The sequence below is a fragment of the Chaetodon trifascialis genome, chromosome 3 (genome assembly GCF_039877785.1).
Source record: "Chaetodon trifascialis isolate fChaTrf1 chromosome 3, fChaTrf1.hap1, whole genome shotgun sequence".
In the NCBI taxonomy this organism is placed as follows: domain Eukaryota; kingdom Metazoa; phylum Chordata; class Actinopteri; order Chaetodontiformes; family Chaetodontidae; genus Chaetodon; species Chaetodon trifascialis.
Genome location: NC_092058.1, coordinates 17,792,239 through 17,817,594, shown reverse-complemented (window position 1 = coordinate 17,817,594; position 25,356 = coordinate 17,792,239). Strand labels below are relative to the sequence as shown.

General features: G+C 42.6%; 2 protein-coding genes across 2 annotated transcripts; one reads left to right on the top strand and one right to left on the bottom strand.

Annotated features, from left to right (window-relative positions):
* Positions 1–501: 501 nt before the first annotated feature.
* On the bottom strand, positions 502–9,361 carry LOC139328886 (E3 ubiquitin-protein ligase MARCHF9-like). The gene is made up of 4 exons (XM_070958956.1): positions 7,620–9,361; positions 4,160–4,315; positions 2,814–3,006; positions 502–1,412 (listed from the first exon to the last, which is right to left on the bottom strand). The coding sequence occupies exons 1-4, from the start codon at positions 7,965–7,967 to the stop codon at positions 1,099–1,101; spliced, it is 1,011 nt and encodes a 336-aa protein (XP_070815057.1). The 5' UTR covers positions 7,968–9,361; the 3' UTR covers positions 502–1,098.
* A 4,362-nt stretch (positions 9,362–13,723) lies between these two features.
* Positions 13,724–25,039, top strand: cdk4 (cyclin dependent kinase 4). Its single transcript, XM_070958630.1, has 8 exons — positions 13,724–13,984; positions 19,934–20,168; positions 20,260–20,395; positions 20,532–20,699; positions 21,051–21,160; positions 22,700–22,750; positions 22,852–22,987; positions 24,152–25,039. Exons 2-8 carry the CDS (start codon positions 19,951–19,953, stop codon positions 24,251–24,253), a joined length of 921 nt encoding a protein of 306 aa, XP_070814731.1. The 5' UTR covers positions 13,724–13,984; positions 19,934–19,950; the 3' UTR covers positions 24,254–25,039.
* Positions 25,040–25,356: the final 317 nt, after the last annotated feature.

Here is a 25,356-nt window from a genome sequence, read left to right as displayed (position 1 = left end):
GCTTTGCTTTTCTTTTCATGAACATAAACACTCCCCCTTTGTCTCTATCTTCTGTCAGACCATTTTTTTCTATTTCACTTTAATTATCTAACAATGCTGAATCCATTTTAAGATGAACTTGTTCATGTTTTACATGAAGTTCAGCTGTGATTAATGCCTTCATTATTAATCCTCAGTAACACTGAACATATGCATCATGCTAACATCACATATTACACACATATTACAATGAGGTGAGTGAGATGAGCCTGAGGGTGTCGATTTCAACTGAAGTGGCAACAATATCAACATTTTAAAAAAATATCCACCACTGTGATCAGTTATTTGGTCCGGTGAGATGGATGTTTTCATTCCAGTTTTTTTAACCGATACATAATCGCATTAATTTATTTGATTTGTGTAATCCCTACAGGAAAAATCCAATCCACATATGTCAAAGTGTCACAACTGTTTTTAAGACACATTCGCTAAGATCAAATATCCAACAAAACACAAAGTTTTCCTTTGAGATCAACAAAGTCTTTATTACAAATCATGAATTTTACTTTAAGGGTATATTTTAAGCAACTGTGTCACGTCTCAAAGTTTTGCTGGGCTTTTAATGTCCGATCCATCAATGCTGCTTCAAGGGAAAACATACCAGATCATGGCGGACCCTCAGGAGTACGCTGAATAAATTAAGGGGGCTGTTGTCACATGAATAGCAGCATTTTCACCATCAAACTCTCTGTTATAGAGTCAAATCCAACTCAAATTTAACAACATTCATTTTATTTTTTCTTTAGAAAGCTAGACAAAAACTGTTCAGTGACATTTCTTAACACTGGTCAAAAAAAAAGAAGGAAGGTTAATAGCTTGTCATGTTTTCACAGTCTTTCTCTGCAATCTGACTCAGATAAAACTGCAATGTTCTCCCTTCGCCCAAACCCGAGAAATATTTCTCACTGTCCACTTTGAGCTCAGGGAGAATCAAAATATGAGACTAGACGTTAACGGCAGTGTTAATGTGGCAGAAAAGGATTTGTGTTTTCATTAAATCCTAATCAACATTAGATCTCCTCCTTAAACGTGGGAGCATTTTGTCTGTATGACCCAGCCTCATACAGTGGTCACCCTCATGACCACTTCTTGGTTGGCACGGTGCAGGTTGTTGGGTCTTAACTGGCTGAGGATGTGCAAAATAGTATAGCCACAGTGGTGGTGGAGAATAGTCCTGACGTGTCGATTTGCCCTCCGTCCGCCGTCTGTGACAGTGTGAGCAGAGTTCCTCTCAACTCGACCTTTACTGCTGGAACCGATGGGGTCCCCTAAGTCCTTTGCTTTCTCATAATTCAGTACTTTCCACTGTTGGTTCACCGCCTGCCAGCGCTTAAAGATCCGGTAAACAGACGATCCTTCATGGATTATCAGGCCTGGGCATAAAGGACAAAGGGTGGAAGGGAGGTCAGGGGCAGGAAACAGGGTTATATATAGACAAACAGTTGTTTGTTCGATACGAATTAGGAAGTACTAAAAGGTACAAAAGGTAGAGTTAATACGAACTAAAAGTTCTCAAAAATAAAAAGATTACATATGCCAGACTTGTTTGTGGGTAATTTGGACTGATGTTTGGTGAGAAACACGTGTTGATGAAAATCCCTTGAGGCAGGGACAGACCACAACAAACACATGAAGGAATGCGCACGTGGATGCATTCATCACATTACTGTATGCATTGAATGTGCAAACTATCTTCAATACGCTTTGCAGTCAGCTGCTGATTTCTAAATCCAAAACTAAGAGATCATATTAATGACAGCGATTAAAGTTAACCAGGTATTCTCGGCCACGCTGGCTACATGGCTCTGCTGATGTTGGTCTGTCTGTCCTTGCTTTGGATGGTCCACCACTGTGACTGAAACATATCAACTATTTCGTTAAATTTTTGATGTTCATTGTTTCCAGAGGACGAATCCAACAGGCTTTGTTTCTCAGCAGACATTTCTTCTGCACCACTGCTAGCACATTTTTACTTACAGTTAAATGTCATTGCAACTATTGCATGGACTGTCCTGAAAATTAGTAATTTGATGCCCAGCATAAAGCCTGCTACCTTTGGTGACCTTTCCTCTGGCGCCACCATGAGGTTCAATTATCTGGTTTCAAGTGAAATGTCTGCTGTTGGATGTCATGAAATCAGGTTCCTCCTCAGGATGAATTGTTATAAGTTTGGTGACCCCCTGACTTCACATGTAGTACCATCATCAGGACAAAATGCCCCTTTCTAAAATACTTTGGTTAATATCTGCAAAGCTAATGACATTCCCATCAGCCTCAGCTGCACTTTGTGTTTATAATTACGCTAAACTCAAATATATCAAAATATACATACATATATGCTTAACATCAGCATGGTGACATTGTCATGGTAAGAATGTTAGCATGCTAAAGTTAGCGTTCAGTACAGCCTCACAGAGCCACAAGCATCTTGTAGACTTTTAGTCTTATTAATGAGGTGAGTAAAGGACGTGTTAACTGAAAGCCAAATTGGTAATACTTTATTTACAAGGTCTCTAATTTTCAAATGATTTCCAAGGTAATTTGTAACTGTGTAAGTTGGTACAGTTTATAGGGAAAACAGGATTTTTCCTTCAAAGAACTGCTCTATTTAAACCCAAGTAAATATTAGTTCATGCATGTTAAATTATAAAATACTAGATAGCAATTAATTGGAATTAATTAAGTGATGTATGCCATCAGTATACTATTAATCCGTGTCTCTATGTGCCCGATAAATAGCACCAAAAATTACAGAATCAGTACGTGTGTCTCACCTATACAAACTATGTCCATGAAGCCGTACATGCCGTAGCATATCTGGAAGAGGAGGTCCTGCCGCTGCCATTTGGCTGAAGGGCTGAGAGAAGACCACACCAACCATGAGATGCTGGCGATGAGGAACAAAGAGCCCAGGATAATGGCTGCAATCTGCACCCTCTCAATCACAGTCAGAGAGATGGCCTGCCACTGGAGAAGACACAGTGGGACAGAAAACACTGGTTTGAACTGCTCAATGCTTCTTGATTATGTGAGATGTTGTAACAGTGCAGGGCTTGTCTCTTTTTAGTTTCACACAGTCTTCGTAAACTGAGTTGTTGCACAGAAATGTTCCTGTAAAGAGCAGTGCATTTTCAAGTAGCTGTGTTTCAACACGCTTCCCAAATGTTTCCTGTGGCTTCAGAGTGTAATCAGGGGGCTTCGCAGGGAATGGCAGTATTTTAGTTATGCTGCTTTGAAACAGAGAATAGTCAATACCACAGACTTCTCTTTGTCTCGCTTAATTGTCGCAGGATAAACTGCACGGGCATGTCTGTCTTTCATTTTGATTTAATGTCTTAAAAAGCGATGCACTCTGCCGCTGGTTCGAGACGACTGTCAGTTTCACATCAAGCAGTTAAGCCGCTTGCTGAGAAGAATGAAAGAAAGACATTACACAGATAATAAAAGCCAATGATAAAGCAAATTAGAGAATTATTTTAATGAATGAATTAATTAAGCCATTTCATTAATACCATATCACATCAATTGCACAAAAATACTGTGTTCATGATGTTCATTCAGAGATGAAGCGATTGTCTGTGGGATGGAGCTTTTCATCTGATCATATCTGTTCCAGCATTCAGAGGCTGAAATCGTTTGGTGAGACTGTCTGTTCGTCTGCTGTCCATGTGCCACACACTTCAGTTAAATCGTGTGCCAGCTCTTTGAAATGTGCACTGTCTCATAAATGTGTTCCTGGCATCTTCCTATAAGTCCTCATCACTTTCTTCTTCCCCATTTGTCCAAAGAAAACAGTATAAATAGGTCTGTGGAAATTGAGATGGGCTCTTTATCTGCCAACAATAATGTGAAAGTAAGGAGCTGCTTGTTGGTAGTCGCTGCATGTTGACTGAACAAAATCAGTCCAAAACGCCTCTGTGGTGGCGGTACTGTACACACTGCACAGCATTACATTCACCTTCTGATCAATGACAGTCAATGGGATCAAAATGCTTTTCTGCTAATCGCTCACTCAAATCTGGCAAGATTGTGTATGGCTTTCTGCCACCCAGCCTGGCGGTCTAACACCCAAGACTTTATTCATGTATCTCATTTACTTGTTTTTAGCCCAGGACCGTACCTGCAGTGGGTTTTTGGTGCTGATGGCCAGGACCTGGTACTTGAAGTAGCAGAGCTCACAGCTCCAGGAGCCTCTCTCGCTGATCCAGCGGATAAGGCAGGACTGGTGGGTGCAGCGCACAGAGCCATCGCAGCGACAAGGGCTCAACAACTCCCCCTGCAGGACACAAAAAGCAGCCGCATTGGACGCACAGCATTCACAGAAGCCGCTGGGTGTTGACAGTGTTATTGAATCTGCCCGTTACAAGATTTGATTTGGTGAAGATGACAGTGAAAAACAAATATAAAAATCTTTATCATGAACGGCCCAACTTGGAAATCCCCAGGCCTGACAATGTTACATCACATTTTAATTACTGAAATGATGGTTTTGTTTGAGGGTATTGCCTTGTTTCCGTTGTGGAACTGGCACGGCATTAAAAAAGAGAGACAACAGCTTGGAGCAAGCTGCAACAGATACAATCAATATGGAGCTGCACTGTATGGAATAATAAGTTTAGACAGGTCCGGCACTAGAAAAATTGGGCCATTTTTAATGGTATATGACATCATTATGGCAAAGGAAAGAAAGATTTTTAATTAATAATAACCGTTCAGCCCAACAAAAGAGTTCATCGTACAGCTTGGCTTTTTTTTAGTTCAATATTATCTTAGTCTGTTTGTTTGATTTATTGACAATGTGCAATCCTCTCCAGTCTCCAGTGGCGGACTCAGCTGACAGAGGTGCATGGTGAAAAACATAAGACGGGCTCCAGCTGCATGCACTGCATCATCTGTTTTTGCACAGTGGGGCCCCATAGAGCTCAACTGTTAACTGATAAAATCAGCTCTTAACTCTCATACAGTCGAGAGTTCAACTGTTGAGAGTGGAGTTGAGTTCCTCTATCTCCCACATCTCTTTTCAGTTCTGTCTTTTGCAGTTCCTTCGTGGCAGCGATAAGGAGGTTTTTCACAAGTGCTGCAACTCTACAAGGAGTTTCACAACAACAGCGAAATGACAATGAATCTGTCTGACTGCACTTGGCTTGCCCAGTCAACACATCTCAGTCCAGATGAACATTTGGGATGAGATTTTTGGAACACTGATCAGCTTCCAACTTGTCACACTTGCAGAAATAAGTGGAGTCAACGCAGGCCAGGATTCTTGACAAAAGCTTGAAGCAACTGATCCCTGCTCATTCATTATTTTACTACAGCTAATTAGGGTAAAAAATCGAGTGAATCTCATCATTATGAAGGTATTTCAAGCATCCCATGCTCTGAATACTGTAGTTATGTGCTGACTTTAAAGGAAAATGTTCGAGCTTGATATTTTCACTTGCAGCATATCCAGTCAAAGGATGCACAAGCCGTTATATCTCGAGCTGCCGCCATCCAAAACATGAATAAAAATGAAATAAAGGGAGATTATATGATCCTCTGGTTTTGATACATTCCACTATCTGCTGCTTAACGCCTTCATCTGGATAAAGTTTACTTCTTTTGTGTCACTTTTCTGTAGCCTCAAAAGAAATCACAGGACATCTGGCGCAGGTTTTTGTTGTCAGTGTGAGAGTCCCTAAGGCCCTCGGACTGACAGCGCTCTCGCACATCTCACTTTATTTTCTGTCTGACTCCAGGTGATGTGCTGGGCCTTTAATTAGTTGGATATCTGGAGGGGAAACAAAAACTTTCTGAGACCTCTGGCAAAGTCTGTCTCTTCAAGGTTGATTTCATCCACTCCATTTGAGTTGGACTGACGACTGATGTAAACATTTTTTGAAACATTTCCACTTTCCTTTCGGTGCTTCCGCTCCCTTTGTTCTCCTTCATGTGATATTTAAGCTGTATTTTGAGTGACCTTCCTGTAGCCTGAAGCAATGATCAAAGGCTTGATCCCTGTATTAATGGTTCTTACTGAAGAGTCCCTCAGCAAGTCATTGAACTCGTGCTGCCACCCTCACTCAAATGCTTCGGAATAATAATGAGTACAAATGTCTTTTATGTCGAGGAATCTTTCTCTGAGACTTTTCTTCATTGCTTTTTTTAAAAATAGCCTAATTTTGCGCATCCGATGCCGAATCTATTACTGTGAGGACTTCACTGGTTCACACAGTAAATACAAAGCTCCTCCTGCTTCTCCCCAGCCTGTGCTTAACTGATGCCCTTCATCTGCCCACTGCTATTTTCAGATCACTGCTGATAGATTGATTCCTTTTTTTAGTCAAAGTCATTCTGGATTTTCACTTTGCATCCGAGCAGGCTTGATGCACTCTTGCGGAGATTTGAAAGAGTTTGGTATTGATGTATAATGACTCACACCTTCATCATGAGTTTTAAAGACTGAATTTGTTCAGGCAATTAAATCGCTTTAGAGGGCACTCCAGTTATTTTAATGACAACTATCAGTTTACTTGAAGAGGACTCAGCCTGTGAAAACCAGCCTGGACACAGTAGAAAAACGTCAGTATAGGAGGTTATTACAGCTCATATGTATGTTTATTGTCAGGCAGTGACCTCTAGTGGCTGTGGTAATTATGATGGAGCAACAGAGGAAGTCAGGTGATTTAGTGTAAAGAGCAAGAATGTCTGCATATGGAGGAAGGTGGGGGTCGGTATATGAGCCAAACAAACACAGGAGTCTCACCCAGGAGGACGCTGTTTGTGTCCCGTGTGAAACAGAAAGCCCACGTTGACTTATTTTAACCACGTGAAGACGGAGGTCCGGTGTGCCTGTCACTGAAACTCTCCAATGGTCATGTATGTCGTTTTTGAGTGATTAACAATCGACATATTCAATTGTTTCTGTATGAGGATGTTTTGGTGGAAACAGCAGCATAAAGTTTTCTGCAAAGACCCCAATGATGTCATAGTGATGTCAGCAGGGTTATCTCAATTTGGTCCTGAAGACACATTTATAACAGAAAACCTGCTCTACTGATATGGACAAAGATGTGGACATTGACAGTCTTACAATTGAGTTGCATTGTGGGAAACGTAGGATCCCAGCGTTTTTGGAGCATGACCCATATTGGATATCTCGGCCTCTGCTGCCTCAATTTTGATGATTATTGGTAAAACTTGCCTTTTGTAAGTTCCCAACTTCATCTAAGTGCAACACTAAATTTACTAAATTTATATCTTAAATGTCTAAACCTCTTAGCAGTTATTTGCATTTTTTAATGTCTAGTGTTTTAGAGGACGCTTTATTATCCTGAAACATATTTTAACTTAAACTTTTCACATTGCCATATTTTCCTGACAGCAGGCACTTCTGTGGACCCTCCCTCAGCAGTGGAGCAGTGAACCTGCTGACCTCCAGCTGAGCACCACGTGCTTTGAGGCCGCATGAGCCAGAAAGCACCTGTGCAGCTGAGGAGCCCACAGGATCCAGGACCCTGGACGCGCGGGCACCAGGGTCCATCTGAGCAGCTGTTAAAGGAACAGGAGCCCACAGTAACACCGGGGTTATTGTACTGTACCTTCTCCGGCCCCTGGAAACAGATACGGCACTGCGGCGATCGCATCCCGCTCTCTGAGAGGCTCGGCAGGGAAGCGGCGTCCAGGCCTCCTCCCTTGGCTTTGGCTCCATGTTCGGGCTCCTCAAACGCCAGGCTGCGTGGACGCGGGTCGGAGCCGTAATATTCCTCCTCATCGTCCCTGTGAGAGCAGGTCAACGGCGGCCAACCACAACCACCGATGGCGAACCCTCGCATCCTGGTCTGAGTGTCCGGGTCTGTGCCAGTGTCAGTCCTCCTGCTTGATCCAGAGCGCATCAGTAGCAACACTTTGAGTTCACTGAAAAACATCCGGATCCGATACTTAAACATTCTTCAGCAGCTGTACTACACAGACTCAACTGCTCTGTGAAACAAAACAGCCTTCAGCTCGACTGTGCCAGGTCCATTATAGAGAATTATTAGTGTTATTGTTATTATTATTATTATCACTACTACTACTATGGCATCTGAACCATTTGACTCAAGCACACAGTTCACCTCCTATTAAATACAGATCTCGGTCAAAAAAGCATGCGGGAAACATGATAGGCTATTAGCTCAGCCCATAGCTCTTTGCATATCCTGTTGTTATAGCATGTGCACCGCAATCCAGCCAATAGGGAAGGATTATTTTTCATGGATAGAGGCGTTTTCTCTCGGGATTCAATGGAGGCTGAAAGCCACGAACCGCCAGGCACCAACATTTAAGTCAGAGGGGTCCAGCAGCCTCCTCTCATGCCTCCATGTCCAGCCCGGCTTGTGTGTCAGTGTCTTTAAATCAGCTGGAGCTATCCGGGGAAATGTTTCTGCCTGTTCTTCTGCAGGCGGAAAAGCAGCGAGGGTGTCTGAAGGAAGGTTGATATTAAATCCTATTAACAACTAAGTTAAAGCCGATTTCTATTGGAGTTTGTCGCTTTCCTGCACGCGGTGACAGGCGTGCATCCTTTGTTGTCTCGCAGTGGCATCCCTTAACGCGCAGCTCTCCTCTCCTTTTTCGCTTCAGCCTATTTCTTCTTTTTTAATTAATTCATTTTTGGTTGGTAGGTTTCGTCCCACACCTCCCCCCGCTTCAGCAGGTCCGACACCCCAGTTACAAAGTTACAATCCGCCAGCCTTGCATGTTAGAGATGGATGCGATAAAAATCTGAGAGCAATAAAGAATCCATTTCACGACAACTTGCATTGCCAGTTCTCTGCTTTTCCCCCAACCACCCCTGCGCCACCGACCAGGAGGAGCGAGAGGATAGAGACATGGATCCCAAACACAAAATGAGCCAACGGCACACTGCAACAAGCCCTTCCGGGTTGTTAAAAACAGTTGCACACGATCATCATCATCATCATCATCTCCATCAATCCTTCACCAAATTCAATGCAGGCCTGAATGAATCGGTGGGATAATAACATGCCTCCTCACATGGCAGGCTGCGGCGATGTCTTCAGGATCTCTGGGGTGTTCAAACTCGATGTTCAGGTGGTTTTCAGGTGCGTCGAGTCTAAATGAAAAACTTCATCTGTTCATCTGTACAGTTAAAGCCGCAGCTTGCCATTAAAACAGCGTCCGTCCGTGCGGCTGAGAGCGCAGAGATGAGCGCCGCGCACAGGCAGAGGCTGCTGCAAGGTGCTGCTACTCCTGTGACGCGCAGGCCACGTGCTGATATCTATCGGCTGATGGAGAAAAGAAAAACAATTACTGTAGGAAACTCTCTCTCTCTCTCTCTCTCTCTCTCTCTCTCTCTCTCTCTCTCTCTGTGTGTGTGTGTGTGTGTGTGTGTGTGTGTGTGTGTGTGTTTCACCGGCTCATGCACTGTGTCATAAGACTCTAATAAAACAGAACAAAGACACTCCGGGTCGGGACAGTAGGGACAGTGTGCACATAATAGATCCACCATTCACAGAATCACAGCGCTGTCTGTACCATAATTGTGTCAGAGGAAGCTGTCCACTGTCTGTTATTAGATACGCAGGCGCCTGTTCCAGCATCACAAAGACAAGCATTGTAGCTGTGTGCTGAATTGTGCTCGGCTAAAAATATAAGCACTATGAAATAAACATCAATCATCAGATGTTTCCAAAAAAAGATCCCGAAGATCAGAAAATGTGTCGAAAAGAGGCATGTTGTCTATGATATCTGTGTGCCTTCTTTTGCATGATTTATCATAAAAGCACTCATGTTTTTAACCTGCTCCTGTCCTGCTTCAATGCAAAGCAGCCGGTGGGGCAGAAATCCTTCTTTAACGGTATGAAAGTCATATAAAGTGCTCAGGAGCTGCAGGAGAGGTGAGCAAGTTCATGTGTGCTTGCGCATGTTGCTCTAGCAGCGCACATTTACTGTGAGCGTAACATCATGAATTTCTGATTTAGTGACCCAATTTTTCATCTAAACGCAAGTGCTTGAGGATTTGAAGGATTTCTTTTCAGAATCATAAGAGGTTTTGTGCTAATTCTAAGCAATCAGTGATGTGTTAAGTCATTGGAGCAGTTGTGTAAGTAAAAGTCTGATGTTTGATTATTTCCTCCAAAAGTCCAGAACTGATCCGTGAATATTGATCCCACAGGTTGATTAATTGATCTAATTGCTCTTCGTGTGTTTGAATGAGACCACGGTGAGTGGATCTGGAAATACACACCACCTGAACGAAAGTGCTTGGTTAATCATAAAACACGACTACAAAGCGAGCTGATGAAATAAACTGAAATAAAATAGATTCACGCTGAGGTGCGCTGGAGATCTTGATAGATTCATGTTGTTCAGTGTCTCATGCAGAAACATCCAAACAACAGAGAGATTATGACGTGTCTTAACGTTTCTTACAGTGATATAAATAATGTATTGGAAAAGGAGGTTGCGCTTCACCAATGGGATTCTCAGTCAGTCTCAGAGCCTTCATCAGAGCGTTTGAAGTATATTCTTCAGAACATCACCTCCTCTATCATGACTGTCTCAGTCCCACAGAATTCTAATGAAGAGGGTGAACTGTGATTTGCTTCAGCCTGATGTCTGGTTTTTGTTGTTTACGGGGTCGTTTGGTCTGTCTGACATATGCTAGGCCACATATGGACGCAGCAACATGTAAATCACATGAGTTGACTGAGAGTTTAGAAGAAATAAGAACGTCCCTCCCACTGTGGGGATGATGGTAGCAGCGAGCACAGTGACCACGGTTGTTTTCAGCCATGTGGTCTAGTTATGACTCATATTTTTGTATATGACAGTGTTTTTAATTGCGGGTGCTCTACTGGAGGACTGGAGACTGTTAAAGACTGTTCTGTTTGAACGTACATGTCGGAGTCAGAGTCATAAGGCCTACTGGAGGGGGTGGTGGCCCAGAGAGACCCACAAACTGAATGTGACCACTGACAGTTTAAGGATGTATGATTATCCTGCAGATCATCCTTCAATGGAGAATGAATGGGTTTTATTCAATATCCCTTTATTGCCATCTAGTGTATGGTCCAAATAGTGAATGATGGCCATAAACAGCGTTTGATCTATGTGATGTGGTTTAAATCATAACTACATACACTGTGATTGGTCCTTGTCTCTGGAAGCGTGAGATAAGTAAAGTGATTGCTTCCTGAATAATTGTGCCCAACCTTGTACTAACCTTTGTGTTTATCACCACACTGAACCTTTATACGTCAAATGCTCTGATGAAGGCTCTGTGCTGAAAAACAAGAATTCTTCTATTGTGATGTGCTGCCTTTTTATATTGTTAGTGATCATTCAGGTTCAGCCTGGAGGTTACAAATGCCTTTAAGTGCATGTGGGAGAAAGCACGTCCTGCTTGAAGTATACAGTTGGCAATATGCAATACACAGGGGTGAGGTAAGTATTTAGATCCTTTACTTAAGCAAAAGTACTAGTGCACTGTAAAAGTACTCTATTACAAGAAAAAGCCTATGCATTGAAAATGTTACTTATGTAAAAGTATGTAAGTATAAGCAGGAAATTGTACTTGGAGTATTAGAAGTAAAAGTACTCAGTGCAGTGTCCCTGTGATTGTTATTCTATTATATATTTCATTATTATTACTCGTACATTAATGCAAAGCAAGATTTTACTATTGCAGCTGGTTGAGGGGAGATCATTTTTAAGTATTTAACAGAGCTGCAGCTAACAGTTATTTTCACTATGGATTAATCTGCTGATCACTATCTTCAGTAATCAATTAATTGTTTGGTTTGCAACAATTCTGGAAATGGTGAGAAATGGCGACACAAGTATCCATGGAATGAATGTATATGGTGTGTATAACAACTAAGTGGATAAAAAACATGAAAACGAAATGAATCACAATGTTTACTGTCAATACAGACTGGGAAATAAATGATACCGTATAATATTGTGTGTGAGTATCTAAGTGTGTAAATGTATGTGTGTTATGTGTGCAAATGCCCTTTTTATTTAAATTCAAATGTAGCTTTTGATTATTTGTAGATATTGTCTATTACCTGCTTCTTCTTCTTCTTCCTCTTGTTCTCAGAAATCTCTCATTCTGAAATGAGTTGAACTGACTCTGTCAGTGTTTCTTCAGCAACTCAACATTTTTAGAGAAGCAGCAGCTCGTTTTAGTCTCTTGTCCCAGCCACAGAGACAGTCTGCATGCCAATGGCACTGCACTACATCCCCTTCTGTGGACACAAGTGCGGATACTGGCAGCGTCCACTTCCTTCCCCTCTAGCATGCAGCGTGACAACCCAGTCTCACTCCAAATGGAGTGAGACTGGGTTGAGCGGGAACACAAATGCAGCAGTGGTGGCTGGACAAAAAACTATAAAAGCCCTCAAAGAGTGGATTGGTTGTGCAAGACACCAGAACACATAAACTTTAACAGACAGACTAGGATTTTATTTATAGACAACCACAAAAACATCATGTTTTTCTGTGATCACATGCTGTTTTCAGAGCACTGAAAACACTGCACAGACTGTTTATAACCAAAGAACATCCATAAAGCAAGAGAAATAAACATTTAATGGACATTTGTCACTTTTATCACAGATTATTAGTGAGTCACAACCCTGAGTTGCATTCAGTCGTCCATCTTTCCCATCTGGACCCCTTGTTAATCTCTAATGACAAAAACAGGGATGTGCATTAGAGTGAAGCGTCCCCTGGCAGCCCAGCACTTTTTAAAATATGAGTTAATATTGGTTTATTATAAAGTAATAAAACAGAAGAGGATGTCCTGATATTTATATGTGCTGAATCAGTAGCCAGCAGAGCCGTCACTGTATTCATGAACGTTTTTACTTCAATAACTGCTTTACTAATGAAAGATTCCTCTCAGCACACTGTGCAGCTTTCATGCTATTGTTAGATTTCTTATTTCCACACATTCCAGATATCCAATAAAGCAAAAACTGCCAGGCCTCAACTCAATAATCCAAAATGAGACGACAAGAAAGATACAGTAAACATGAGCTCAGAGAAGATGAGAGACGCTTTGTTTTCTTTGAACTTTATTCCCACATATTTTTTTTTCATGTTTTGTGTTTCATTCTGCATTGATAAACAAACTTTGTACTCACTCAAAGTACTACGTTTATGTATTGTCTTACTAAAACAAACAAAAAAAAAAACACTTTTGTGGGATGCTGAAAAAATAGCTGTCTGATACATATGTGGGTCTATTTTTAGTGTCTGAGAGAAATAATCACAATCAGCATCACGTTTGTAGGAGGAATCTGACCGTGGTTTTAAATGTCTCAAAGTTACACATAGTTTTCAGACAGCTTTCAGGAAGATTGAATAAGACTTGTGGCTAAAAACAAGGACAACAAAGCAGAATAGTGTGCACGTGTCTATATACAATAACAGTGGTCCTTTATATTTAACAATGAGGATGATGAACTTATTAAAACTGTGTGTATCTAAATTAGTTTTTACAATGTGTTGGAAAAGTGACTGTTTTTTGCACAGGGATGTCTGCACGAGCTCTCTCTCTTTCAATAAAATCCATCCGTTCAACAATCGAATCAATCGATCCTGATCGGGGATTAATCGATCTGTCTCTCACAGCGGAGCTCAGAGCTCCTCACACGCACGCTGTGGACGTTTAGCTCCGCCCCCCCGGAGTTGAAAGAAGCAACAGGAAACGACAGCCCGAAGAGCAGCAGAGAGCAGGCTGGAAGTGGAAAACACTGGAGGCCCGAATCACATCGCCTGCTTGGCCTCTCCGCATCAGATCCACCGCCGGGCTGCGAGACCCTCAGCCTGGACCCGAGCCGCCACCCGCCACGCGCCTCTGTCTGTCGGAGTTATACGTGGCAGATGAGTGAGCATGTCCTCCTCTTGAGGCTGAAGTGAGCTTTTTACCTGCTGCACGCGAGAAACAGACGAGGTGAGTGTCTCAACTCGTGCGCTTGTCAGTCGTGTGTGTGTGTGTGTATGTGTGTGACACTTCGGCCCCGGATATTTATGTAATGTGGCACAGATGTGGAAGTGGAAGTTGCTGGCGGTGATCCGGCTCATCCGCTCCCGTCTCTACTTTTTCTCCCCCCCACCCCCCCTCCGCCACGTCAGTGATCGTGGAGGTGAGGAGGGGAAAAAGTCCGTGTGGCCTGTTGTTGCTTCACTTTTTCTGCTTTTGAGAACCAGTTTAATTAACAAAGGAGCGCCATGGAGGAGCACCACGTGTCGGAGAGAGGGCCTGTTTCTCTCCCTGCCCCCGCCCACCGGCCTTCCAGAGTCCGGCTAGATCTGATGCGATCAGCGGGCCTAATGAATGAAATGTGGTCTGAAAGCTGATCAGCGCTCACAGGCTCCTCCTCGGTGATCAACAGGTTAATGACCTCCGTGCTGTCACATCAGAGGAGCCTCCAGGTGTTGTGCTCACATCTGTCTGTCCTCTGGTGGCCTGAGCCGCCCTGTTACTGAGGAGGAAATGAGGAGATGTTTTTAAGGTGACAAGTCATACAGAGCCTGACCACTTCCTGTAGGACCAGAGGAGGCTTTGACCTTAGGACCGCATCAGGCCTGATCAGTCACTGTGAGACGTTCAGAGGACTCACTCTGTCATGTAGGACACATGAGGCGGATGTTATGTGGAGCATTGACTGGCTGCTTTCTGTCAGTGAAAAGGTTTACGCAGTGTTGAAGTGTTCAGATAAGTGAAAGTACAGACACCACACGGGACAAGTACTCTTAAAAGTGAAAGTCCTGCATTGAAAATGTGCTAAGTGAAAGCTCTCATTTCAGAAAAACGTCCCCTGCGGCTGCTGGATAATTAGATTATTATTACTCATTCATTCATATAAAAGCAACATTTATTTCACCATTGTTTTGCAACAGACTGCAGCCTGTGAGGATTTTCATTACGATCTGTTTAAATCGACTGGAACGATGATCAAAAACGTTAGCAAATGATTTTCCATCAATCGGCTACTTCAGCTGAACTTGTACAAAAGTATGAAGTGGCATGGAAAGAAAATACATAATAATATATGTAAGAGATATGATAATGGAGTGATGAGATGAGATGCGTTGACATTACAGGCAGTGAAATATCTGGATGGGCCTTGAAACGCAGAGCTGGCTGAACTCTTTGAGGAGAAGATGCAGAAACTTTGTGCAGTGTGACATTTGGCTGTTCAGCCTGCGTTTTCTCTGTGTCTTCAGTCTTTCTCAGACTTGGCTGTGCTGCCTCCCACAGCAGTTGCCACACAGCGTGCCCGCAGTGGAAAGTTTCACAGTGAGTGGTGGATGATAAAAATCAGCTTAATTACTTTTATGAGGCATCTGGGCAATCTGTGAACTCATAACGGGAGCGTATAATAATAATAATAATATATCGGTATATCACAGCTGTATGGGCTTCCTCTCAACTGTAAAAAATGAAATGCAGACAGTTGTGGGAAGGCTTCCAGAGTTTATTAGCATTATCAGGCAGTATAAAAAGGGACGTCTTTCATAAACAAGCAAATTCATTAAGAAATGATTCTCATTAGTTATTAATTAAAGTTCTGTTCTGTTGGTGGTTTGCATAGCTTTTTGTTTTTAACCTCTAGATCATAATTTATTCCCTGTGTTAGCTGTTCACCCCAGGCGGACTGTGTGGGTCATTGTTGCAGTTTGTTGCTCAGTGGCTAATAACAGCTCCATTAAAAGCCTTCAGATGTTTCTCCTCGGCGATGTATTATTGGTATTTTGCTGTCGGCTGGATGAAGGCAGCTGTCTTATGTCTCTCAGGTCGTGTTTGCAGTTTATTTGTCGCTTCAGTTCCGGCCTGAATAATGTTGACAGGAATTTGTATTTCTTGCAGAGACGCAGGAATGCGGGCGGATTCCTTCCCGCTGACACTCTGACTCAACTTTCTTTGCATAAGAGGAAGAAATGTGGTGCGTTCAACAGGAATAATGCAACATCTCTTCCCCTTATTAACTGCACTTTATATTGACCACTTTGGTAATTGTGGTTTGGCAGCACGCTTGATTATTCAAACCCTCGGCTCTAACGAAGTCGCCTCACGTCACGTTCACTTTCACCAGCGCTTCAGCCCAGACGCGATGCAGAAGAGCACAGCTTCTGTGGACACTCTGCGATGTCTTTAAGCCTGCTGTGTATGTATGATGTTCAGATGTTCATACAGATCCAAAAGGCTGTGAATGTGGTTTTATCAGCCATAAAAAGTGAGTGTGTTTTTTGCTCCATTGAGCAGTGACTCTGCATTTATCTGTTTTCTTCTCAAGGGTCATGAAGCAATCGTGTTTACAAAGCTACAGTGCAGACATGCTGTCTCATGCCGTCAGCAAAGCCGCTGACAGCCATTTAGAGCGCTGGCTTTCTGGAGGGCCGGCTTTGTAAAGAGAAGAGTGTGTTAAAGAGCAGAGAGAATGAATTCCTTGTTGAGGTGTTTGGCTTTCGCTGGGTTGTGTTTCTGCCCTTTTGTTGCTCTACTTTTCTCGGTCTCCTCTGCAGAAACAATTGGAGATCCAGCCTGACTTCTTCTGTGTCACACTGTGTCCTGCACGAACGTCTGTGATCGGGCCGAGCGACGCTGAGAGGTTTCCTGTTGACAGCTTGGTGTTTTATTGATATTGTTATTATTCATAATATATAGCACATTTTCTAACTGGAGGAGAGTGAAAGTCATCTATACTGCAGGCTGCAGCTCAGTTCTTTTCATAACTGAATCATCGTTTTCTGGATGAATTCATGTTTTGTCTATAGAAAGTATTGAAAAATGCCTGTGGCACTTTCCCAGAGCTCAGACTCATTTATTTAAGCTTTATTCTGTCCAAACAGTTCAAAACCCAAAGATTTTCAGATTGCTATGAGAGGATGTGAACATGAAGCTTCAAAGCGTCAAGCTGAAACCACCAAATGTTTGGCGTTTGGGTTCTGAAAAGTGAATGAAGCGATTCATCAAATATCCAGATTTTGCCAGTCGACTCTTTGATCAATGGACTCATAATTTCAGCTCTTGCTGCCTACAGTTTTCTGGGTGCAGGCTTAGTTGGCTGAATCCAAGTTGCACTGTTAGTGGAATGTATTTATATGTCTAATTTGAAACAGTGCTGCACATCCCGATCCCATGAACTGAACTGGAAAAGCCTTGAAGGCAGCAGGACGAGGTGGACATATATGCCATGTGTGAAGGCGCTCGTGTTCACTAGTACCAAACTTAGACTTGAACAAAGGGAAGCAAGCAGTGGCATGACACTCGCTCTGGTTGTATGTCTGCTGCCTGGCATGAGGCGGGTGGATGGGGTTGTTGGAGACCAGAGGAAAGTTGTGGCTGTCGGGGCGTCCTGTGCTGCCTTCAGTGTACTTGCCTTAAAATGCCGTCCCATTCAGTGATTCATGTGCCGTCTTTCAGGAGGTCAAGTGCTTTGTCCTGTAGTTCATGGATTATAGAAGGTTTGGAGAGCGTTGATAAATTCCTCTTTGGATAGAAATATGTGACACATTGCAGCACTTTGCACCGTCAGTACCTGGAGGACTCTTACTGTAGGATGCTTCACTCTGATGGAGGCCATCGTAGGTAGCCATAAAATGCTGTGCACTTAGCGTCAAGCATAGTTAACTCCGGCTGCCAGGATGGTTGAGATATACTGAGGAGTGTGAGCTGTGGGCGAAGCCTTCGTCACCTCTGTATGATGTTAAAGGGGCACCAATCAATAGTTTTAAAATTAACAGAGGGTTAAATGGCTGCTATAATGTGAAGGGGGGGGGGGGGGGGCTTGTGGAGGAGTAGCACGCTGCAATACAGTTCCAGAGTCATTTCCAAACAGATCAGGGATCTGTTTTCACAGGAAAAGCCCTCAAACTGCTCGTGGTGCTATCACCATGCCAGCAGCAGTTCGTAACAAAGCATCATGTTTTCTAAGCTCCTAATGTGTTTTGTGTTCAACAATCTGAATTAGTAGCTAATTAACTAAAGTAACTAAAGCTGTCAAATAACTTCAGTGAAGTAAAAAGTACAATATTCCCCTCTGATATGTAGTGGAGTGTAAGTAGGAAATGGGAAAGTACCTCAGATTTGTACTAACAAATCCAGCACTTGAGTACTTTTACTTACATTCCTGATGTGTGTTTTACTGAGTAAACTCATTATCTCTGCTTATGTTGGGCCATTGTTGCAAATCAGTGAGCAGAACTGCTTCACGACAGTGTTTGATTTACAGGATTTTCATATCACTGTGATGAAGTTCTTTGATTTCTTTGGCCTTTAATTAGACTTTACTGTGTATATCAGACGTTCCCATCCAGACTTGTCATCTATAAACACTGTTTCAGTTGTTCTTTCACAAATATATGATATGTATTGACACAGTATTAAAATAGAAACTGCACATCCTCTCAGAAAAGAGTGTATTCTCCTGGTACCTGAACAGTGTTTTTGTACATTTTGTGCTCAGCACAGAACCAGAATGGCCCAGTCAGCTTCTTGGCATATCTGCCAGGTTGTTGGGCTGTGCAGCAGCACTGAGCAGACAGCGTGAAGAAGTCTGTTGTACAAATGGAATTATTAAAGTAGAAAAACGGCCCTTGGCCCCCTTTTTGTAGAGTGTGGTGTTCCAGCAGCTTGGTTTGTTGTCACACTGTTTGTGAAACGCTACTACTGACAACCTGACGCCTCTCGTCCTCTCGTCGGTTACTGACGAGGCTCCGTGCGAACGCGCTGAGGTCATTTAAAGCGAAAGCTTGAATTAAAGGACACTAATAACACAAAGGATGTTGTGTTGTGTGACAGGTGATAAAAACATACTTCAAGGAATATTACCGAGCTCAAGAACAACCACAAGGCTTGTGGTTGAAAAGTTATTTCTGAGCCACAGTGCTGCAGGCGGAGCGACTGAAAATAGATTCTGTATGAATTCATGAATTGATATCGAAGAGCTGTTGAGGTGCTTCTGTTCATTTTGGATGTGAGAGGTTTGGAGGAAAGAGCCAATGATTTTCAGCTTCTGCAACATGTGAGTCTTAGCCCGAGGACAGGTCTGTCTTTACTGCAGAGTACCTGCCAGCTTCTCACAGCTGAAATATGAGAGGAGTCCATTCCCTGTGCAGTGCAGAGCCTTCATGAGTTCACTGTACTGGTTTACTGTTGTCAGATGTTTTTCACTATTTCAGTTTTTATTCATTTAACTTTTAAATGCTTTATAGATGCTAATACAGGTCTGTCGATTGGTCCTCCAGGTTGGTCCAGACTTAAACATCTTAACCAAATTTAGCTCAGGTATTGTCGGTCTCCAGAGGATGAATCCTACACACTCCGGAGATCAATCGACTTTTCCTCCAGCGCCACCTTGAGTTGAGATGAGAGCTGCTAGCATGGCTGTGCATTTCCAACATTAAGAAATACAAACTTACACAGAATTTGGAAATAGTCTGCAAACATAAGAGGGAGAAATGACAGCCATCAAGAGACGTTTGAAGAAGAATAAAGATAAGAAATAAAATAATAATGTCAATGAACAGTAAAGGCAGTCATTTATCCCAGATCTGTGAGCTTTGGGGATTGTTTGTTTGGTTGTTTTTGTGCTGTTTTTAGCTGCATCTTCTTCAGTTATCTGTTACACTTTCTTCACATAAATCTGTGTGCTGGGTCGGTTTGGGTCGAGTGTCCTTTTTGGTTGATGTGGGCAGTGAGACCCAAGAGGAAGGGTGGTGGGGAGGGGTCTATGGTGATGAGTATGACATAAAGATACAGTTTCTCAGGTAGTCCCTTCTTCATATCCAGTGTTCTCAGCTCCAAAATGTTTCTTTTCATCGTCTCATTATTTAATAGATTTTTTTATATTTATAGCTTTTGCATGTGACTTGTCTGTCATTCTTTGCCTCTCAGTCTGTTTGATCTTGGCCATGGCCCACGGCACAAGTATCCAGTATGAGCCAGTGGCGGAGATCGGAGGAGGCGCTTACGGGACGGTTTATAAAGCCCGAGACACGGAGAGCGGGCAGTTTGTGGCTCTGAAGAGCGTGCGCGTGCAGACGGACCAAAACGGCCTCCCGGTCTCCACAGTCCGAGAGGTGGCTCTGCTGAGAAGGCTGGAGCAGTTTGACCACCCCAATGTGGTCAGGTAAGACTGTTCTCAGAGATTAGGTGTGTGTTGTCTCCAGCTCACTGTGCACACCTCTCACAGAGGTCTCTGTTTTTATTCCACGTGACAGGCTGATGGACGTATGTGCCACGCAGAGGTCGGACCAGGAGACCAAAGTCACTTTGGTGTTTGAGCATGTGGACCAAGACCTCAAGACGTATCTAGAGAGAGCCCCGGCTCCAGGATTAGCTCCTGGCCACATTAAAGTGAGAACTGAAACAGTATCCAAACTGCACTGTGTACTCTGTCCAATAGGTTAGAGGGAAGCAAATGTCTCTTTTAAGCCTGTTTAAAACCATGTTGTGTTGAAATATTTGGCTTCAGTTCTGTGTGCTTTTGCAGGACCTGATGAGGCAGTTGCTGTGTGGTCTTGCATTCCTTCACTCGAACCGCGTGATGCACAGAGACCTGAAACCGGAGAATATTCTGGTGACCAGCCAGGGCCAGGTGAAGCTGGCTGACTTTGGACTGGCCAGGATCTACAGCTGCCACATGGCCCTCACTCCTGTGGTAAGAGCTCACCTGGACCATATGTACAGCATTTTCCTTAGATTTCAGCCATTCAAGCTGCTGATTTCCATTCATATCAGATCAGAATAAAGCAACAAGCCCTCGGACTTTGTGGTTTACAGTGATTTTAGAAGCCAAGCAGTGTTGTTAGGCCTGGCAGAGCTATTCAGCCTTCAGCCAGTGAAGATAACTAATCTATCGTATCCTCCATTGAACAGAAACACAGCTAAAGTACAAGTTTTCTGTCGTTAACAAGCTAAAACGTGCAAAAAAGTACAGTTCTTTTATTAATTTTGAACTTCTTTAAATCATTTGGTCTTGCCCGTCGACGGACTCATCTGTGTCCCCCAGGTGGTGACGCTGTGGTACCGACCTCCTGAGGTTCTGCTGCAGTCCAGTTACGCCACACCTGTCGACATCTGGAGCACCGGCTGCATCTTTGCTGAGATGTTCAGACGCAAGTGAGTCAGCCGAGCGTTCACATCGAGAAGCCTGACACCGTCTATCCGTATTCTTGTTCGGATCATCGCGCTGTAATCTCAGTAACACATTTTGATGTGATTTGGTGAGAAGAGACGCCTTGCACACAGGAACAGTGTGTTTGATTTATGGAGCGAAGAAGCAGCAGAGGTTTGATTACATATCCTGAAGGAAACTTTGCAAGGTGGAAACTTGTGCTACCAAAGCGACTTCTAGTTTCTCATGTAACTCCTCAGGCTAGCTCAGAGTGTGAAACTCCAACAGAGTTTGAAATGCAGCGTCACGCGCACACCATGTCTCCAGCAAAATACGTTTATCTACTGCTAATTTGCTTTTCCAAATATGTCTTGGAGGAAACTACTGCCTGGATAATGTTCACAGCAACATTCTTTTCAACCAATAAGGAAATCCATAAGTCACAGGAAGGGAGGGAAGGGTGTGCAAAACAAGGACTATAACACTTGGCTAAGGTTAAGATTGTAACTTTGGTTACATATTGACTGAAGTCTTGTCCTGTCTGTGTTTCAAGTTGCTGTTGATCTTTCCCTTAACAGGAGAAAGTGCTCGAAGCTGCCTAAATATATCTGAAGTTGACAGGGTTGGCTATTGTGGAGAAAACAAATGAAATACTGTACACTACCAAAGAACAGTTTGCAGATTTGTTAAATATGGTATAAGCTGTACATGGACTTAATTTTTATGAGCCTGATTTGCACACTTACAGGAATATTTCACAGCTTTTCTTTCTTATAGTCCCAAACATGCTAACACAATATTAAGAGACGCTACCCAGTATGATATTGATCATGTTGGCAGAGGGAGGTTTGCTCCACCTAGCAGGTAGTGCATAGTAGTAACACTCATTAGCTGGGGAGGTGAACAAGCGGGCTCCGCCACACACACTGTGTTACAGCACGTGTATTTTATTTCAGTCGTGCCCCTCCTCCAACCACGTCAGGTTTTCTCCAAACCTGCAAAAATAATTTTTGGATTCCATAAATAAACCCGCTGAAAGACTTAAACCTGCTGAAACACATTGTTGGTGTTCACACATCCACACAGAGTCGTGATGTGTGAATTGAAGTGAACCTGCTGGGAGACCGTGGTGGACTTTGTGACTGTTTTGACTCCCATCAGTCTTGCAACATCCCCCAGATCAGCTGAGAACCAGTGCAGTCTCACACACACACACACAAACACGTACACACACACGGTGGCTCCATCTAGTGGTAAAAGGACACACTGCATAAACTGAGTGAAGAGATTCATGTCTGAAAATAATTGCCTTGGGAACAGTTGGTGTAATGATGGTGATTATAGAATGATACATGGAGAGAGCAGAGGCACGTCGTTATAATGTTACAGATTTACACAACTCACACAAACGTAGACAAACACTGGAATCATTCAACATGCCCTCCATGCCAACAAACAGACAAACAGGGATTTCAAAGATGTGAACTAATAAAAGGACATCAGCTTCAATCAGCTAACTGTGCTTCAAACTTTCTGTCTCGTAGACCTTTGTTCTGCGGAGAATCAGAAGTGGACCAGCTTGGGAAAATTCTTGAGTGAGTAACTAAAAGTTTCCATCACATTTTCCTCACTATGAGATGTATCAGCAGATGATTCACATTTTAGGTATTTAACTGAAAATGATATGTGGTTTCAGAGTTATTGGCTTGCCCCCGGAGGAGGAGTGGCCGACCGATGTTACGCTCTCAAGAAAAAACTTCCCCCCTCTCTTACCTCGGCCAATCACTGACTTTGTTCCAGAGATAAATGAGCAGGGGGCGCAACTACTGCTGGTAAGACCTCAGCATGAATCAAAGATCAGAGGTGACAGTGCGTTATATACGGTCAGTCATTTTACGAGTAAGTAACCTCAAGACTCCACAAGGATTTTCTCCACTCAAGTCTGCTGATGTCCAACACAGGCCACAAGAATTTCACTGGTGCAATGTTGGAAATTTTTGTGACTATTGTTACTTATCCAGCCTGCTAAGCTAGAACAGAGAGGAAGGCTTAACAACAGGTCTGTTTAAAGAAAAGTATTCTCTCTGCAGTATAGTATTAGTATTCACTGAAAATGAACTGGAGGTGAAAATCACAACCTCTCTAATGAAAATGTAGTTTAACAACAGGTCTAAAAAAGGAAATGAACAGTAAATGTTTCCTTTCTGTGACTGAACCAGTGACTATTTTATTCTGCCTCTCGATGTGATGTAGAAAATATAGGTTTAAGAGCACAATAACAAACATGATTTAGGGCAAGAATCCATTGAAACTACATTTAACTGCATTTAAATAAGTCCTAATGACCAAAGAATGCTAATGAAATATATTTATTTATTTTTAGTGTCTTTCCACTGAATTTGACTTTCGTCTGTACTCACTAAAGGAATAGTTCAATTCTTGACCAGTAGCTCCCTGCAGTGTCTGATGGTTGCCTGGCAACTAGTGTGGCCCAAAAATAGTATTTTTAGTGTATAGTAATTTTAGCATTGATTAAAAAGACAAGCTATAACATGCTAGTCAGTGAGCTATAGAGGTGCTGATACCAAGATTTTTTTTTATCTCTGGACTGAGCCAGGCTAGCAGTTTCCCCCTGTTTCTAGTCTTTGTGCTAAGCTAAGCTAACCTGCTGCTGGCTGCAGCTGCATATTTATCGTAAACACGTGCGAGTGGTATCAACCTCCTCATCCAGCTCTTTGCAAGAAAGTGAATAAGAATATTTTATGAAGCTTTTAAAAAAACTATATGAACGCTATATAGTGTTGTTTTGAATTTTTTACTTTATTATTATTTCTCTTCTTTATTTCGTTATGATTCACTATATTTGCACCTGTATTGTGCGGTACTGTATTTATTATTAGTGTTATTATCATTTCTCAAAATGTCAAGCTGCTTCTTGAAGACCTGAAAGCAGACGGTGACGCAGGTCTAATATCCTGCCATTCTCTCTTCCACAGAAAATGCTGGCCTTCGACCCCTACAAACGAATATCTGCCCTAAATGCCCTAGAACATCCATATTTCCGGGACGAGGAGACATTGACTCAGACAAAAAGCTGAAAAGATGCAGTGAAACGTGCCACGAGAGGTAACAGTGTCTAAATTTAGACCTGGCCTTAACCATCAAGGATTTCAATTGCCTTTCAAGACATCTGGGTTTCGCTTTGGGATTTTTTTTTTTGTCACTCCTACATCAAAAAAAAGGATGAAAGCCTGGGAAATGAAAAAAGAAGAGGAGTAAACTTAAGGTTCACTGGCATGCTTTCCAACATGTAAATGTCACAGTTAATGATGTTAACATGTCACGTCTTCAAGGACAGTACCAGTGTTTTTGATGTCTGACTTCTGTATCGGTCTCTTGTCAGCAGGGACTGATAAACAGAAACGTCTGTCATCTCCTCTGAAACATGCTCTCATTATTTTTGTACAGTGTTTAGACAGAAGGAAGCGGAGATGTCGGCTTTTTGTGTTCCAGGCTGAACAATGTCTGACAGAAGTGACACCTCAGGGTTAGGACAGCCAGTCGTCAGTGATTTTACTGTATTTGTATTAATATTTATCCCACAAAAGGAACAAAAAGACCATGAGCCTGTGACGGGCATTAAGCTGTCTGAGAATCGTGAGGAAAAGAAAGAATAGTCTGAAAAAGGAGAAGAAAAACGCACAAGAAAGTTACACATGACAAAAATACTGGTATTGCCCTCAAATACTCTGATAAAAAGAAAGAAATCTTTTCTTCGGAGGACTGAAGGGTTTGACTTCATTTCGTGTTTAACATGTTTTGCTAAAACCATCTGATATCAACCAGCACTGCAACTGCAAATGAATAAAAAAGTTTTAATCTCATTCAGATTTCATTTGTGTATTATTATACAGATTGCAGTGTGTGTAAAATGACTAAATGTGGTCCTGTGAACACCGAAATGGACTAAAATGTTTTGTGAGAAGTGCCAAGATCTATATTAAACACTAACAAAAATGAAAAAAGACAGAGTAGCCTCACTGTGCTGCTTTTGTCCTCTAATATCGACCAGAAAAACAGTGAAGGAATGTGGCTGTCTAAATCAGTGAGAGATGGTTTCTTGTTTGGTTTTCGCTGTTGTGCTTCACATAATACAGATCAATCGTGTCTTTTTGTTCGAGCAATTCTGCCTGCTAAACCC